At 43.3% G+C, this 18,599-nt stretch overlaps 1 protein-coding gene across 3 annotated transcripts in view; it reads left to right on the top strand.

Moving 5' to 3' along the window:
* FANCD2 (FA complementation group D2) overlaps positions 1 to 18,599 on the top strand; it is a 49,932-nt gene that overhangs the window by 26,136 nt on the left and 5,197 nt on the right. For all 3 annotated transcript variants that reach the window (XM_042799733.1, XM_042799734.1, XM_042799735.1), the window contains 18 exons: positions 142 to 215; positions 304 to 444; positions 1,636 to 1,736; positions 2,046 to 2,161; positions 3,505 to 3,613; positions 4,821 to 4,919; positions 5,199 to 5,308; positions 6,735 to 6,881; positions 8,023 to 8,139; positions 9,039 to 9,167; positions 9,368 to 9,486; positions 11,045 to 11,158; positions 11,710 to 11,837; positions 13,193 to 13,292; positions 15,003 to 15,125; positions 15,664 to 15,757; positions 16,299 to 16,370; positions 17,938 to 17,976. In XM_042799733.1, the coding sequence (XP_042655667.1) occupies positions 142 to 215; positions 304 to 444; positions 1,636 to 1,736; positions 2,046 to 2,161; positions 3,505 to 3,613; positions 4,821 to 4,919; positions 5,199 to 5,308; positions 6,735 to 6,881; positions 8,023 to 8,139; positions 9,039 to 9,167; positions 9,368 to 9,486; positions 11,045 to 11,158; positions 11,710 to 11,837; positions 13,193 to 13,292; positions 15,003 to 15,125; positions 15,664 to 15,757; positions 16,299 to 16,370; positions 17,938 to 17,976 (1,932 nt within the window). The remainder of the gene's footprint in view (positions 1 to 141; positions 216 to 303; positions 445 to 1,635; positions 1,737 to 2,045; positions 2,162 to 3,504; positions 3,614 to 4,820; positions 4,920 to 5,198; positions 5,309 to 6,734; positions 6,882 to 8,022; positions 8,140 to 9,038; positions 9,168 to 9,367; positions 9,487 to 11,044; positions 11,159 to 11,709; positions 11,838 to 13,192; positions 13,293 to 15,002; positions 15,126 to 15,663; positions 15,758 to 16,298; positions 16,371 to 17,937; positions 17,977 to 18,599) is intronic.

The raw sequence follows: 18,599 nt of genomic DNA on the forward strand, positions 1-18,599 counted from the left end.
CTCTCCTTGTGAGCAGTGGGCTTCATTGCTGTGGGTGTTCCAGGATACTTTTGCTTGGCCTTCTGCATTTTTCACTGCTGCTGCTGAAGCTTTCTTCACTGAGCCCCCTTGCTGAGCAGGTTTTTCTTCCTTTCTTTATAGGATGAGTTTGGGAAGAGTTTGGTGGAGAACTTTCCCAGTGACTTTGTGGTGGATCTGAGCCCCAGAGTGGATGGGTATGCTAAGCACAGGCTAAGTATTTGCAATGTTTCTGTCACCGAGAACTGAGTTTGTCAACAAGAGCTTGTCTGTCTTTCCTTGCAGTTCCTTCTTGTTCCCAGTGAAGTCCTTGTATAATCTGGATGAAGATGAAAGTCAGGAAGCAATTGCTATTAACCTCTTACCATTGGTGGCGCAGAGTGAGTTTGGCAGGGTCACTGATGGAATGAGTAACCAAAGTAAAAGGTACTTTGACACTTTAACTGTGGGATGACTGCAAAAGTAAAGGAATTGTTTTCTTTTGGTGCACTTCACTGCTATCAGCCCTGCCTGCCAGAGTGGAGGTGGTCAGAGAATTTACCAGCTTCCAGTGTTCTTTTCCTTCTCTTGCCACTCGACATCTTCAGATAGGTCCAGAGGTGTAAGCTGGTTGGGAACTGGCAGTCTGTTCTGGCTCAGGCTGTTTTAGGTGGTTTTGGGTAAGTCATGATGAATCTGCCTTGTTTCCCATCTGTCATATGAGAAGCGTAGCTCTTCCTTCCAGTGTTACGGTGATATTGGATGCCATATTGAGATGGATAGCCAACTTTGAGGTGGCAAAATTCATATTTTGAGCAATGATTCTCAAACAGTCACTAAGGGCTTAGTGTGCATTGACAGTACGCGATTTTTATCACCTTTGGTTGTACTTGGACAACATAGACTGTGCTCCAGAGCAAAACTACAAACATGCAACCACAAGTGAAATTCAACTGAGAAATAAGAGCTTTGTCTTTGGAAAATGGAACAGACAGCATGTAAGAAATAATAAAGTCTCATTAAACAGTTGGGTATCAAAGTTAAAAATAATTAAAGGTGTCTTTTTAACTGGCACTTTCATATCCTGCATAATTTATTGTCATAAGATTTTGTTGAGATTTTAGTTGTGCTTAAGAAAAGACATGTTCACTTCAAAATAAAAGAAAATAAAGCTACTTTACATGTATCAATGGAAAAAATGTTAATCTTCCTCACTGAGAATGTGAGCAGTAGCATGGTACAAAACATTCAAGGATGTTTCTCCACTGCTCACATCTGTGTTTTGCACAGTTTCTTATAGTTCCTTCTGAATTATTCAACTTTGTTTTCTAACAGAAATAAACCTGACCTCATTTTTGTTCATTACAGTTGTTTTTCTGCCCATATATGGTTTTACAAAGAATTGGTGATCACCAATTATTTATTTATTTATTTATCTATCTATCCATTTATTTATTTATTTATTTTACCATATGGTGCATTTCCGCTCTGTGTCACTGGGACTTCCAAGAAGCAAAATAGAAGGCATAGTCAGGGTGGCGTAAGGAGCATATAGTGTGTAATGGAAAAGTGGGCATTCTGGAGGCATATAGAACACAGGGCCCACTCAATTTTTTTTTTTTTTTTCCCACCCCCCAGGGTAGTGTCACCGATGTGTCTGTCACCCTGCTTCCGATTGCTGAGGCTCTACACTGGAGAGCAGAACAGTGGAAGCCTGGAGGAAATTGATGCCTTATTAGGTATGGGAAATGGACCTTTTTGTGGAATCTGGCTGGCTGACTTGTTCCTGTCACAGATCTGCGAAGACTTCCTGCAGTTGTAGGAAGAATTGTGTAGTTTATGAAGGAGGCTGAGATGCTCTGTTGCCCATAAAGTGGAAGGGGCGCAGGGGAGACAATTGTTTTGTCTGGAGATGGAGTGGCTGATGAGGCTTACTCCACATAGCCATTGGAATTGATACAGGCTTTGGTAAGAGATTTTGTCCACGCAGAGACCAAAGGATGGGTCACAAACACAGTCCAACATGTTCTCTTCGTGCTCTGTCCCAGGTTGCCCCCTGTACCTGACTGACCTGGAGGTTGAAGGGAAGCTGGACTCTCTGTCCAAGCAGGAACGGGAATTTCTGTGCTCACTCCTGTTCTATGCTCTCAACTGGTTTCGTGAGGTGAGTAGAGCCTTCTCTGCATGTTCTGGAGTGACACTGAGGGGTAGCACTTACAAATACTAACCTGAGGCTTCAGGGGTGCAATTGCTGTTGAAGAAGAGTCTTGCCTCTTGGAAACCTTCTCCAACAAGGTCCTGGTGATTTCTCAGTGTTCTTTTCTTCATTATCGTTTTTCCTGCTGCTAGCAGCAACTTTGCTTTCTTGGTCAGAGGCTCTGAGGACTGCCTTGCTGATGTGAGTTTTCCACCTGCTACTCAGCTGGAGTTTATACTCTGGCACATTTTGGTGTATGAAAAACGGTTTTGCTGTTGCATGGAGGATCCTGTAAACCCCAAATGTGTATCTAAACTATGAGGTAATATATGTCTAAATTGGAAGGGAACATCAGAGAGAAAGGTCAGTCTCACCATGATGGAGAGCAGGGGAGTTACCAGCTGGTCAAGGGCCCTGATTGTTGTCTTCTGCTTGGCGATGGGCTTCCACTCCAGGGCTCTCATTGCCATTCTGAAGTGAGTCCAGTGGAAGTCACCAGGCTAATGGCATGTGAGGGGAGGCTGGGAGAACAGAGGTTGTCCAGCCTGGAGAGGGTAAGCCAGAGGGGAGGGCATATTGTGGTCTTTTGCTGTGGTCTTCTGTTACTTAACAGAATGGTTGTGCTCCAATTCCAGAGAAGCTGTGGGATCGCCTTTCTTGGAGATGCTTAGTGCTCCACTAGAAAAGGCTCTAAGCAACCTGTTTAGTTGATGCTGCTTTGAGCAGAGTGTTGGACTAGAGGGTTCCACAGGTGTCTTGTAGACTTGGTTGTGATTGTGTGCTTTTTTGTATACCTCTGTGAGTTTACAGAAGGGTAAAATGCAGTGCCTTCAAGCAGATTTGGACCATGTATTTGCTAACATCAATGGTCAGTGGGAGTGTTCCCTGCTGGGGTTATTCTGATAACATGAGCTGTGTCAGAATTGGCGCAATTCCACATCCCCAGTCCTCCCTGTTCCTGCTCTTCTCTCAGGACTTCCTTTTTCCTGGCAGACCTGGGAATGGCCAAGGGATTTCCAGAGCCACAAGCAGCACAGAACCCGACAGTGAGCTGTCTGCTAATTCCTCTTCTTCAGTTAGTATTTGACCTGTTGGTGTTGCTCTCTTGCTTTTTGTAGATTGTACCTATTATGTCCGTGTTCTCATGGACTTCTGGAGAGCTTTGTTCAGGCAGTCTAGGTCTGGTCACATGGATCACTTGTCCTGTGCTGTGTGCTTATTCAGGACTTAAGGATGTTATTGAGAAAAGAAAAAGTAGTAAAAGTGGGTACAGATCTCCCTAAGTTGGTGAGTTTGGTTTGTATGTCTAGGTTGTAAATGCCTTCTGCCAGCAACAGGACGCTGAAATGAAGGGGAAAGTTTTGACTCGATTACAGAACATCACAGAGCTGCAGAATGTGCTGGGAAAATGCTTGGCAGGTGAGTATGAAACATTTGTACATTCTGGGCCTGCACAAGCAGTGAAGTGAAAATGATTGGCTTAAACATCAGTGGAGGAAGTATATGGTAACACATAATGCATTTTTACAGTGACTTAAGAGTTCAGGTGTATACAGCTATTGTTTTCAATTTGCCTGAGTCCAAACTGCCCTTCTCAATCACCTCCTCAGTGACATCTCTTTCACTGTTCCCAGGCAGATTTGGCAGAATCTGCCTGAGTATGATGGATACTGGAGTAAACCAGCCTCTATCCTAAAGAAACAGTGTGTTTCTCCAGTATTCAGGTTGTAACAAGCTGTTAAGGGATGTTATAAGAATCCACTGCCTCCAGCTGCTCTAGGCCCATGAATTCCTCCTGCCTAGCCACTGGAAACCCCGGGGTCTCTGTCCCAGGTCGATGGACACGCCTACGTGGACTGCCACAGACAAAGTGTTGCCTTCAGCAGCACCTCTGTATGGGACTCACATAAAACATAAGTACAGACAGCCAAGTCCTCGTCCTGCTATTCGTCTGGTTAAGGTAGAAGTTCACGAGTGAAGGCACACACGGCATGCTCTAGTCACAAGCACACAAACATTTGCAGATCCCACAAGTATAAGCGCAGCTCCTCTGTCTGCTCAATCGCCTGCCCAGATCCCAGGCCCTCTAATCAGCTCCATGGGTCTCTTACTCACTGGCTATTCCAGCTTGCTGCTCACTAGCGGACAGACCCACATCCTCACACGCTCATCTCACAGGCACAGGCTCCAGACACAAAGTCTATGTGACCTGTAGAGATGCTCCCAATGGCACCTTTACTGACACCGAGACCAGTTGCTGGCACCTCAGGCCCAGTTTGATCCAACTAGTTTCTGGCACAGTGTTTACTCACACAGGTCTCACCAGTAGTTGGCATTTATTTCTTGCAGCATGTGTGCACACACACAGAGGATAGTGAGATTACACTGAAATATAGTTAAGAAAGTACTTAAGAAGACAGGACAGACACTGGTGATCAGGCATGGGGTTCAGTGAGACAAGCATACTGATCAGACAGCTCTGCTGACCCAGTGCTTTACTCATAGCCAGTCCCTTTTATACTGCTTCTGCCCATTCCACTCTTTGTTCCTCCCCACCCCGCTTCTTGCCTGTATTTTGTCATTCAGGAGCTGAACTAACCCAATTTCTCCATTTTGGCTCTTTCAGCAACTCCTGGCTATGTCCCACCACCAGCCACTTTTGATTTTGAAGCCCGGGAGGCCACACCATCCATTAATGCTCTTGGTCCAGCGAGGAAAAAGAACGGTAATGACTTCATGATGTTTAAACTACAGCAAGAACAGTGAGACTTGCTTTAATTTCTTACTGTGGTTTTATAAAAGAGAAGCTGGTTGTGGGGAAGCCCCAAATTCATTTGCCTCTCTTTTGGACCATCATCCTGGCTATGGATGACACAACCTGTGCATGCTCCATGCTTTGTTAGGGCTGATTAAAGTACAACCTGTGCTGTTTCCCTGGCTGCAGGTGCTGTCTAATGTTGAGCGCAGTGTGGCCTTTGTTTCTGAAGTTGCTTTTCTCTTCAAGGAAGGAAGAAAAAGGCTGATGGCAGCAAGGCTGGCTCTGCAGATCATTCTCAAGCAGATGACACTTCTGAGGGAAACCAGCCTGATACTGAGCTCTCCGAGCTGGAGAAGGTAGGTGTATATCCCTGGGGACTTGCAAGAAGGACAGACTAGGGAGGTTGCCATAGAAGCACAAACAAAAGCTTTGAGAGAGGGGTTGTTTATTTCAAAAGTTAATCACAATTAAGTGGTTCAATTCTGCTTTCTGACACCTGCCTCCCATCTGAATTTTGAAAATGGTTTGCTGCAGAGGCCAGCCCCTTTCCAGCAGGCATTGTGGTTCCGGACAGTGTAAATGTGCAGGATTATCAATAATACTATTAGTTACTCTCAGGTTAAGACTATGGAAAGTTTCTATTTAAAGCCAGTGTCCCATCTCTCAAATTACTGCAATAACGTGCCATCCCTAGACTCAGGTCAGAAACTGTGAGAAGTACAAACCCTGGTAAAGAGCACATCTCCTGCTGATGTCTACCTCAGTCATGGGTGCTCATTTTGCAGATTTTCCTGGAGGTATTTAATCAATGTATTAATGATAAGGCATCTTTAAAATGATCCATTTTCATCACATGCTAAGAACTATTTCCCAAACCTTTCAACTAATGAATTTTTACATTTTATTTCTTGTTCTTTTGAATAAACTCCTACAGTATTGTCATTATGTCTGGAATGCAGGATCTGTGCTGGCTGAAAGAGAGAAGCCAGGGAAGTGTGCCCGGCTTCAGGCTCAGCATCCTGGGGGGCTGGGATCTCATAAGCATCCCACAAGGCCCCACCTCTACCACTGTTACTAGTAAATGTTATTCAGAGTCCATTTTATCAATTTCAGTCAGGCAAATATGCTTCTACTTCCCTGCTGTTATACAGGTATGATAGCTGAGTCAGATATGATAACAAGGTCACTTAAATTACAGGGAATAAGCAAAGTCCCAGATAGTTTTGGGAATGAATGTATCTGATCTTTCTTACTAACTAGAGCACTGGTCCCAGACTAGTCCTTAGATGTCATGTCCTGTCCGGAACTACAGAATACAGAAACCCTGTTGTGAGCCACAGCATACATTGGCTCCCATGACAGGGTTGTGGAGTGAACCTCTGAGAACTTAGGGATCGTCAGGCAGAAGCAACAGAGCATCCCATAGTTTACCATCCTGGTATTTATCAAAGATAAAAATATTGGCCTTCATCTCTTGTGGTGCTTATGGTGCAAGTACAGAAGGGGTTTCGTGTTGGCCACTGATTCACAGAAAGGAGATGGCAAATACTATTCCAGTTTCCTAAATATTATTTTTTCCTAGAAAATTTGTAGTAACTTGTACAGTCTAAAATGCAAATGCTTTTATGTGCTTGTCTCTCTACTGCTATTGTGAATTCTTTTTAACCTTTTTTCAACCTGGCACAAAATATAGAAATCTATGTGAAAGAAATATCTTTATTTGAACTAGAAAGACTTACAGTCTTGCAGGTTGCAACCTTAATTCTGCCATTTACTTTTCAGACTGCTGCTGAGAAAGAGGCAGGAAGCCCTCTGGCACAGCTGCAGAGCTATCGCCTGTGCTTTCGGGAGTTAGACCTTGAAGTGTTCACTGTACTCCACTGTGGGCTGCTGACAAAGTCTGTCTTGGACACAGAGATGCATACAGAGGTGAATGGAACAGCATGAAATCTACTTGGAAGGCTTTGTGTAACTGCCTCTCTGAGGCCTTGGCCCTTTCTGTGCCATTAAAATGGACAGAAGACTGATGCTAAGATGTGTTGGTCCAGGGCTGTGAGCTAGGTACCAGGAGAGAATTTGCCCCCAGAGAAACCAAAGTACTTCAGGGCACTGAGGTAAAGAGGACTTTCCTGAGAACAGAGGACATGTAGTATAGCAGTGTTAAAACCAAAGTAATATAAATGTTGCAAAAAAGGAAAAAAAAGATACAGTATAACATGTATAGACCTAATGGAAAGAAAAGGGCCTTAATATTGAACACTGCTAAGCTGTAGGATGTTAAATACACTAAGAGGCAGCTTGCCTGCTAAAAAGAACCTACAACAGTTAAGTAAAGCCCATGTTGCAAAAAGGCAAGTGTCTCAAGACATCAGCAGATAGGAAACTTGGCAGAAATGTGGGACTGGTGTCGTGGATGTGCCCTCAGTGGTCAGGATCCTGTTTATCATCAGGAAGCTTATATAAAACTGCATTGCTATGGATGTGGAATGCAGAAGTGCTTAATTTTATTACCTTCTTTGTAGGCAGGCTGAGTCCATCTGGAGTGTAATTGTTTTAGGCTACAGTAAGTTTTATAAAACAGGAAAGGCCATGGCAGGCTGAAGTACAGCCTGGCCTGCTCCACGGACAGCTGTCTCTGTACATGCAGGTCACACGCCAACTTGAAGACTGTTTGACAAGTCTCTTGGGCTATGTGGTGTTATTTCAGATTACTTCATGACTGTTACTCAATTGGTGAATTTTGTGACTCTGGCCTTAAACCTCTTTTTATCCTTAGGAGCTTATTTTCCATGTCAATGTATGTAAATCAGTTCTCTCTCAGTAGTTAAGTGTTACTGACATTGCCTCAGCTATGTTCAGGGCACCAGGTTTGCTTCATGCTTTGAGTAACCAGAACCAATGCCCCGTACCTGCAGTGGGGGAGACGTAAAACCCTAGCATCTGCCAAATCAGTCCATGGCTGAGCTTAACTAAGCCAGGAGTCATAACTGGAAATGGAGGGTGTGAACTTGAGCTTCAGGGAGCTACAGTTATGTCTGGGTCCTGGAACTGACTGTTCTTGCAATTGCAGTTTCGTGAAGTTGTGCAGCTGGGGCCTGCTGAGCTCTGCTTCCTTCTGGACGACCTGTGCTGGAAGCTGGAACATGTGCTGACCCCGAGCTCCACGAGGAGAGTGCCCTTTCCAAAGGCAAGTACAGCAGCAGCCAGTGGGTCTAGACCTGGGCTGAGGCAGAGCGCATCAGTGGCCTCCAGGCTTTTCCTCAGAGAAATGCTTTTCAGAATTTTCACCTAACAGTTAAATGGAAGGCCTGACACCCAACTGTGTGACAGAGCAGCACTTGCTCTTTCAAAAGAAACTTCTGTACCTCTTCCCTTGCTGAAGTGTTTGCAGCGTCGGGTTCCCTGCACGTGTCAGGAAGGGGTACATAACTGAGGGAAAGCCTTGTAGCCTCCAAAGTCAGGTGACGCTTTTCCTAGCCCTCCTCAGGGGGAGGCTGGCTCTGCTTTTCAAGAAGCAGCTCAGGTTAGGCAGGCCAGATAGCTGCCGCATCCAACAGAAGCTGTTGGATCCATGTTTCTGCTTTTTCCGCAGTCTTTAGAACACCCTTAATACAGTGACTCCTTGCATTCCTGGCTGATGCCTTCAGAAGGAAAGTAAACATGTGGCCCACTGCATTAAACTATGAGAAATTTACTACAACCTAATAGACTTCATCATATTCAGTGTTCATTCTTCTTGTCTTTCTACCTGTTTTAATTCCCATGTGCAGAGACTGGCTTCTCTTAGCACTTGAGTAAAATATTGGACTCTGATCTTAAAGGTCTTTTCCAACCTAAATGATTTATGATTCTATAAAAGCTACATGTCATATCTGTTTTATTCTTTTCATTGAATGTTATCCACTTGTCTGAATTGGTGCTGGTTGCTCAGCAGAAGCCAACTTTCTTGCTCTGTGACCCTTCCTGACAGAGTGTATGGCATCAGGAATTGCACCACTCAGAAGCAGCGTAAGAGGTAGCACTTGATGTGAAGTTATTTTCAGCTAAGGCTGATGATGCGACTTTAATCTTTTGGTTTTGCTGCAGGAAAGAGGCTACAAGGATATTGGCTTTTCCCACCTGTGTCAGAGATCCCCCAAGGAAGTAGCTATTTATGTAGTCAAGCTACTAAAGCCACTGTGTAATCACATGGAGAACATGCACAACTACTTCCAGGTCAGTGGGCAGCATTTTTTATTTAAAAAAAACTGTCAAGTTCTGTCACTGCTAAAGGTATTTTTAGTTTTGTTTGTGGGAAAAACAGAGTCACTTTGTTTTCTTCTGTTTTTTTAAGCATGGAATTTACAGCAATGGATTCTTGTGCCATTGTCTTTCCTTGGAATAGCACTTAATGAATTACTTGTTCTGTATTAAAGGCATTTCTTATACAAAATCGGGGTGTGGAAGATGAACCAGGAGTGAACATACAGGAGCACCAGCTGATGTCCTCTTGTTACCAACAGCTATTACTAACATTTCGCTCTCTGTTTGCTTGGTGAGTTTAAACAAAAGAGTATGTAGTTGCCTAAATGAGCAAAGTCCATTTATTGCTTCCTCTTCTTGTTTATTTTCTTTAAAGTGTTTGTACCCAGCAAATGGCCTGTCAGCCACGCAGAGCAACACACTGCAGTGGTTGGAGACTTTTAAGCACTTTATAGTTATGTCAAGCTTCATTGCCTGATGCTGAGCTGAACTAAAACTGTAGGTGATGAAACATTGAACTGGATAGAATTCAATGTGCTTTTGGATCAAGACCAGGATAAGTGGCATACTGGCACATCTAGTTGTGCAACTCCCATTTTGCCATGGGATCTTGGAATTCCTTACCCAGTAAGCCCCCTCATCCTTTGCTAAATTGTCACTGCCTGAATCCTGAGCAATGAAAGAATTTCTTTTGCCAATGGGAAAGGGTGAATGTGTACTTCATTGATGAAAAGCCTGTGCTGCTGATGCGCTCGAACTGGATTCATAAATGCCAAACTCAGCCATGCTTGTGCAGCCTGGATTTGAGCTCTCCACCTGCTAATATAATCCAGGATAGCATCACAGAAGTTCTTTCTGAACACTGATTTGGATCTGTGTGTGGAAAGTATTTTACCTTTTTTGTACTTCGAAAACAGTAGTAACTGTAAAAAGTATATGAGGTCTGAGGTCTGCCTCTCCTGTTGGACACTGCTGGAGCCTCAGGGACCCTGATCCACTCCTGATTGTTCCTGGATTTGCCATTTTCTCATTAACGAGTATGAATGTTGGTTGTTCCAAAGTTTATCTGTCTTGTAAACCGAAGAACTTGGTCCACTTTGTAACCACAGGCAGCTCAAGATCAGTTTTGCTGTTCAGCTTGGATAAAGAGTAACATAATTCTGTTTTGCTGTAAATCAGACAGCCATATATTGGGGTGACCTGTCCAGCCACTTGAGTCCAACAACCAGTTACAACTCCTTTTACATATATTTAGTCAAGCCTTCTTCTGTTACCAATTGTTAATTAACTTGTGCGTTAAAGGTGTGCTTGAGTGTTACCGTTATCACGTCCATGTGTTCAGTCTACAGATCTAGAACATGGCTGCATTTCAGCATTTCCAGAATGCATATTCTCATTGAATAATTTCATAGACACTGCTAGTTCAAATAATTTATGAAGAGCTCTACAGTTTTCCTCCCTGTAAGGCTCCTACCTGTTGTGCAAGAGGTGACTGGCCACTATCACTGCACTTGCACAGCAACTGTCGTTACACATCCTCTTTTTTTCAGGTCTGCATAGCATTGGTTTAGTATATCTGGGCCTCCACTTACGTGAAATGGCCTGTTCTCACCGAGTCAGGTCTGCAATCTAACTGAAAAGTTCATATTGTGTGTGCACAAGGTTTTCCATTCCCATTCAGTTTTCAGTTTTTTGTGTCCCCTTACAGCTTTTGTATTTCATGGCTCTTGTGTATCCAGCTTCTTTATTTTTTGTGTTGCAAAAATATGCCTAGATATGTTTTTGCATCTGACACCTCTCTTCCTTCTAGTCTGATGATGAACTGGATTTTTTTTTTTTTCCCCCCTCAGGAATGGTTTTTCTCAGCATGAAAATACTGACTTGCTAAGGTCAGCTCTCCAGGTGCTTGCAGACAGGCTAAAGCCAGGGGAGACAGAGTTCCTTCACCTTGAGGAGCTGATAAGGTAGAATCAGTATTTCCCAAGCTCTGAAAGGGATGAAATCCAAGCAATTTTCCCTGTTTTGTGTGGGCATTATGGATAAACATGTGTTTGGGAGCTCTCATAGAGACCACACTAGCTTCAAACAGAGCTTTGTATTTAATTGAATGGCAGTGCAGTCAAACCTAATGAAAAGGAGCTAATGGATTATAAATTGTGCATTAATCTATGAATCTCATTCATTTGTATGCTCTTTGAGACAAGGAGATTAGTAGGATTCACGGAAGAAATTAGTATGTTCTGAACAGTTAAAATACTTAGAGCAACACTAGGCAAAAGCAGTACAAAAAGATGTTGCTAGACTTAGAGTGACTGGGGCTTGACAGAAGTTTCTCAGCGACTGAATTTTTATCTATTAGTGGTTGACTACCCCTTCTTTAGAAGGGCACTGCCAGAGACAAAATATTGGGCTAGGGAGACATGGGATCTGAGATGATCTAATACTTTTTTATTTAGTTTCTGGGAGATTACCCTCTGTACATTGGTTTTACCTTTTCCCTTTCCTGTCTTCCCAGTGAGAGTTTTCATTACCTACTGAATTTTCAGCAGAGTGTTCCGAACTTCCACTGTGCATTCATCCTCACTCAGCTCCTGATTGCCATCGCTGAGAAACCAATGGCTGGCTGGAAGAAAGAAAAAATGGGTAATGTGTGAAGAACCTCTAATTTCTGATTAGTTTTCCTGCTGTCCTTTGCTTTTGTAAATCTTGAGTTCTATCTCTGGAGTGCATCTTTTGAGGGAGAGATTTCCCTTTGGTATTCTAGTAGTCTCACGAGGTGAACAGTCCTAGCTGTTAATAGAAGGGACAGCAATAAATATATTGGAACCTCTCTGGTATTTGTTTTGCTGTGCATCAGTCACATGCAGGAAGGCAGACTCCAGCTCCCATAGATGATGTTTTTAGAAATCAGAGCCTCACAGCTTTTAAGAGTTCTAAGAACAAGCCTGCTGATCAGTTTTGGTTACCAGTTTAATCACTGATTATGGAAGTTATCATGAACTTAATCCAATGTAGCTTCCTAGTGTAAATACAGATGTCTGTGACAGCTCATTTCCAAAAAGTATGGAAATGAACTGCAAATACAACTGTTACTTCAGGGCAGAGAGAGGAAAACCTGTATGTTCTTAACCCCATGCAACAAATGTTTTCAATTAAGAGCTCTTCTTATGGATTAGGAACTGTTCTGTAAGAGGAACAGCATTCAAGCAGATAAGGCACAGACATGCTCGCAGGGAATATACAAGAAAACTAGTTGGACTCCACTTTGTCACACACTGAAATAAAGACTCCAGGCAGTCACCTCTCAGCCATACCTTGTCTTACTAAGACACCCCTAGAATTTGTCCTTCTCAGATCCCCATAGCCACTCAGAATTGTAGGTTCCCTACTTTGAGATTATTTTACTATTTTAAACAGTCCCACACTGGGAGAACTGTCACTGAGTGTGGCAGGTTATAACCAATTTTTACTAATAATATCCCGGTTTTAAACATTTCTGCAAGAGACAGGCAGGTTTGTTATCAGTTTTGATTTAAGAAATCTAAACTTGCCTGTTCACATTTATTATTGTAGCGCTGTGGCCAAAAAGTCAAATCACTTGTTATTGGAATTCCATTTCTAGAAATGGATGCCCTAAGGGTTGCATATTGCCTAATTAAAAACAGGCAGTTGTCACATTATAGGAGCTAACAAACAAATAAGGCAAAACATAAGTTTGTCTGGGAGAAACAGCCAAAGATGGATCACAGTTCTGATGTGAACAGGTATTCCAGACCAGGAAGACATTGGATGTGCATATATTTTGTTATCATGATATATGTCCTTGTGACCTTACTGCTTTTTAGGGGAAATGCATTCTGACCTACCGAAGTTCAGGCATATTGAGGGGTAGCAATTTTGTGATCTTTCAGAAAGCCATTTAGACACACTGCCTTTATATGGAAGAGGGAAATTGTTTGGGATTCTTCCTTCAGTAAGTTATCCCTTATGTTTTACAGCTTCACTAGCAAAGCAGTTCCTCTGCCAGTCATGGGTGAAGCCCAGTGGAGATCGAGAGAAGGGCAGCCAGTTCAACAGCGCACTGTATACTCTGCTCTGGTAAGGCTCAAGCCATTGTTACCAGGCTGGTCAGACATGACTTCCCCATGGTGAATCCACGCTGACTACTCCCAGCCACCTTCTTGTCCTTCATGTGCCTGGCAGTGGTTTCCAGGATAGTTATTCCAGCATCTTCCCATGGATCAAGGTGTGGCTGACTGGCCTGTGGTTCCCTGGGTCCTTCCTCCTGCCTATCTTGAAGACAGGAGTGTAATTTGCTTTTCTCCAGCCCTCAGGCACCTCTTCCAGTCACCATGATCCTTCAAAGATAATGGAGAGTAGCCTCACAATGGCATCAGCCACCTCCCTTGGCACTCAGGGCCTGTGGACTTCTGTATGTCTGGTTTGCTTAGTCCTAACCTGATCCTCTTCCACAAAGTCTTCCTTGCTGCAGACTTATCTCCACTCTGAGGCATGGGATTTCTGGAGGCCAGTTTTGCTAGTAAAGACTGAGGTGATGAAGGCATTCAGTCCCTTACCACATACCTCAACTTTTTCCATGTCCTGTGTCACTAGGCCCCTGTCCCTTTCAGCAGTGGACCCACATTTTCCCTAGTCTTCCATTTGCTACTTAGGCACTTCAAGAAGCCATTCTTATTGCCCTTGACACCCCTTGCCACATTCAACATATTCAACTCCAGGAGGGCTTTGGCTTTCCTAACCACACCTCTGCATGCCTGGACAGTGTCTCTGTATTCTTCCCAGGTTACCTGTCAGTGCTGCCACCTTCTGTATACTCACTTTTTGTGTTTGAGTTTTGCCAGGAGCTCCTTGTTCATCCATGCAGGCCTTCTGGCATTTTTGTTTGACTTTCTGCTCTTTGAGATGACTGTTCTTGAGCTTGGAGGAGGTGATCCTTGAATATCAGCTAGATTTCTTGGACCCTTCTTCCCTCTAGGCCCCAGCCCCACGGCAAGTAGATCCATGAAAAGGCCAAAATCTGCCCTCCCTAAGTCCAGGGTTATGATCTTGCTGTTTGTCCTGCTCCCTCATCTCAGGATCCTCAACTCTACTGTCTCGTGGTCAGTGCAGCCAAGGCTGCCTTCGACCTTCCCATCCCCAAAGAACCCTTCCTTGTTTCTAAGTGTGAGGTCCAGCAGACCACCTCTCCTCATCAGCTGCTCTGTCACTTATTTCAGGAAGTTGTCATCAACGCTTTCCAGGAACCTCCTGGTTTGCTTATGCCCTGCTGTGTTGTCCTTCCATCAGGTGTCATGCTGGTTAGTCCCCCATGAGGACCAGGGCTTGCAAACTTGGGGCTACTTCTAGCTGTCTGTAGAAGGCTTCATTTACTTGTTGTTCCTGATGCAGGTGGACTATAGCAGACACCCACTACAATGTCACCCGTATTGGTTGGCTCTTTCATCCTTACCCATGAGCTCTCAGTTGGCTCATCACCCATCCTCAGGCAGAGCTCCATGCATTCCAGCTGTTCTCTCTCATAAGGGGCAACTCCATCTCCTCCTTTTCACGGAAATACAAGAATGACAAAACATTAAATCCAGGTTTCTTTCAGATCATGGTAGCTTTTAATGACATTACTGTGACAGTTTGAAGTATTGCTTTGGATTTCCTACATATGATTGCATTTGGCATAAGAATGAGCTTGACAATTTTAGTTTCAGGTAGGGCAGCATTCAAGAACTTCCTGTGTTATTCTGCATAATATTTACTGGTGAATTAATGGTTCCAAAATGGTTTTGGATTTAGTGTCTACCTGGAGCACACAGATAACATCTTGAAAGCTATAGAAGAAATCTCCAGTGTTGGTGTTGCTGAACTGATCAACACTGCCAAAGATGGGTGTTCTTCTACTTATCCTACACTAAGCAGGTAACTATATCAATAGAGACTTTGAAATTCATAAGATACACAATAGCAACTTCTGCTTTTTAATATTTAATTTTCTGATTTTGTGGTCTGTTATGGTTTCATGTTGGTACTGCTGTGGACTACTCTGGGCATTTGCAAACATACTCAGGGTGTTTCTACTCCTACCACAGGCATTTGGAAGCATGGTTTACGCAGGAATGTCCAAAGCTCCTGTACTTTGGAACTACTGTAATCTTATCATCTAATGCTGACAGCTGTGAACCTTTTGCTGTGCATCCCTCTGAGCTACAAAGAAGTGGGTGGTGGTGTGTGTGGTTCATACTGGGGAACTGGTAGTGACTTCCCAGATTCTCTGTCTGTCTGGGCAATAAGTCCGGGCTAGACATGCCTATGAGTTGTAGGGTCAATCTCCTGTGATTTCCTATTGAGAAGGGTGCCCAGCTGGGTAACCTTCAGGTTTTCCACATTGTTCTGGGGACAAGAAGCCTATCAGGATGCTCAGAGCTGGCTTTTAGTTTTGCTCTCACTTTCTCTACAGGCAGACATTCCCAGTTTTCTTCAGAGTGATGATGGCTCAGCTAGAGAATTCAGTGAAAAGCATCCCAGCTGGGAAACCATCAGACTCAAGTGAGGTAGGAAAATAAATGCACTAAACTCTGAGGGGAAGAAGATCATTAAACTGTACAGTACAATAAAAATGTATAAATTGGAATCTACTTCTGAACTTTGTCTAACTGCATTTCCTAGACAGTTTCATTCATCAGCCAAAACTGTTATATAGAGTAACATACAAGTAACATCCTTTTTTTCTGTTTTTTCCATATCAAAAATCCAGTAAATCCAGCAGAAGCTATAACCAGAAAACAGATAGTAATCGGCAAAATACTAAGTTGTGCAGTTGGTCTGCATGCCTGTGTAGGAGCACAAAATTATTTTGCAACCAAGAGCTGCTCTGAGAGCAGGAAAGTGCGTTAACTTTTAGCATTTTAAGCCATGTGAGCACTGATCAGGCCATTAAGTGGTTCCGCTGTGATAAATTTGCCTGGGGTGAAGCTTTGTTCCTCTGTCTTCAACAACAACAATGTTTTGGGTACTGCAAATGCTGAGAAAGCATCCAGCAAGGATGAGATAAAAACCACCATTTTGGGTTATTGTCCCCTTGTATCCTGTTAGGTGCAACTGGAGAAGCTGCTGCGGTGGAACATTTCTGTGCGGAATTTCCATATCCTCATTAACTTGGTCAAGGTGAGGTTCTGGTTGTTTTTCTGGCTTCGCCTTCAGATTCCCAACAGAGTCCAGTGTACCCAGGTTCATGAGCACAATGGAAAAATGTGAAGTATGGTTGACTAGTAGAACAACTTGGAGGCAGTAAATAAAGCCAGTTATAATCTGTGTGCAAGGCTTTTCATGTAGCTTTCACTTCAGTACTACTTATTTTTTACATCCTGCACATCTTACTAACATGGTTCTTGCACAAATAGTAAGTCTGCGCAAAGACAGGATGATGTAAGGAAGTGCACAAAAAGGACTGAATGAACACCCTAATTCCCTAGTACAGTGTTTGGTGTCCAACAGTACACTGCCAGCTGTGGAAGAGGCAGATGGGAGAAACCCTCCTTCAGGTAGATCTGGAACATCTGACAGAAGGAAACATTCTCCTGATGTACTCAGCTGAAGGCAGGATAATATTCTGAACAGAAGGCTTGGATTCTTGTCTGTAACCTCCTACATACGGTGTTTATCTGATAATGCTCGATTTCACTTGCTCTATGGTAACATACAATCTTCTTTTGAATCCTGCTGACAATTCAAGTCATCCTGTGGTGATGAACTCTAGAGGCCAGCCCCACTGGATGAAACATTCCCTTCCATTAGTTCTGGAGTTGGTATGTCTCAGTGTCACTGAGTGTGATGATGTTTTGAGCAGAAGATGATGGGTACAGCTGTGCTTATATCCGTCCTTAGGTTGATCATTACTGTTTGCTTTTATCATATCCAAAGTGATGATTGGCAAGTTCAGCATTTCAAGTTCTGCTTATGAGCTCTGGTGAATTGAGCTGGATTCTTCTATGCAGCAGCCTTTGCTGGAGCACTACCTATGCTCCAGAGGCCTTTTGAGAGTGTAAAGGGCAGAGCTGGACCAGTTAGTTCTGTTTTGCAATCCATAACAGCACCAGGGTACCTTCACAGCTCTCACTCACGTCTGTGTGCTATGCCAGTTAAAATGTTCACTTATTAATTATAGAATTTGGTCACTGGCAAAAATATATAGACAAATGTGTACCAGAAGAAAGCCTTCAAGAGAGCTTAGACCATCTGTTCCATTTCTTTGATTGCTGTTGGACCACAGCTGTGTGTGACCTCTGCACTGACACCTGGCATCTTTTGCCAGCTGGCACCGCTAATGTAATAGCTTCATTATTTTCTTCAAAATACATTATTATGCACATCTCAGCTTTTGCTTCGTCTGTTATGTGGTTACTTGTCTGTCAGCTGGACTTGTGTCTCTTGGGTCCCAAACTATTAAGAATTTCAGACTTGTTGAGATAATTTTGTGCCATCTGCAAAAGGTGAACCTTAGATCAGCAAATAGCCATCCTGCCAAGAACTTCCACCTGACAGCCACTACGTTTCACACACTTATGTGGTGTTCGCTGTTAAAATTTGCAAACAGATGTTGCCTTAGAACAGGTTTCACACTTTAATGAAGGGTATGTAATGCAGAGCTATTTTCAATTGTCTGCTGTGCTTGTATTGTTTCCTTTAGACTAGTGGACTGACCTGGCTCTCTTTTTAACTTTTGCCCAAGTAGGTATTTGACAGCAGGCCTGTACTCAGCATCTGCCTGAAGGTAAGCAAGAATTCAAAATAACTGAAGAGAGCAGTGTAAGTACCAGCATTCTTGAATCATTGCCTCCAGTGGAGTAGAGTGGTTAGTGAATTCTCTGGAAGAAGCAGATACTGTTTCTTATACATTTTAACTGTATTCCACTAATGCTCATTATACTGCCAGACCACAGGGAATTTATTGCAATGAGTGTTACTGACTTTAGACCCTTTCCCCTCTCTCCTTTCCCCATGGTACTCCAAATGAGAGGAGACATCACAGCAGACGGGTCTCCCTTGGAGCCCAGAAAGATCATGTGTCCCCCTGCAGTTCTCCCTTTTCTGGCAAGGACTCATATACATGTATAATGATTCTAACATTTGGTGTTTAATTCAGGTTTATTCCCAGTTTGCTGGTGAATAAAACCAGGAATGTGCAAAATGATGAGAGCTTGCCCTTCTAGCCTCTTTGCAGTGATTAAAGTGGGACCTTTTACTGATCCTGTAAATTCCAGTACAGCTTTCACATGAATGTAGTCTTTTACTAAGCAATGTCTCCAGAGTAGCTTGAAAGAATGTATTATTATCTTATCTGACTTTGTGATAGTTCTTTGAAAAGGAATTTAAATTTGCCTTCTGATATATTTA

Source organism: Tyto alba, unplaced genomic scaffold (assembly GCF_018691265.1).
Source record: "Tyto alba isolate M040663 unplaced genomic scaffold, T.alba_DEE_v4.0 Super-Scaffold_3, whole genome shotgun sequence".
In the NCBI taxonomy this organism is placed as follows: domain Eukaryota; kingdom Metazoa; phylum Chordata; class Aves; order Strigiformes; family Tytonidae; genus Tyto; species Tyto alba.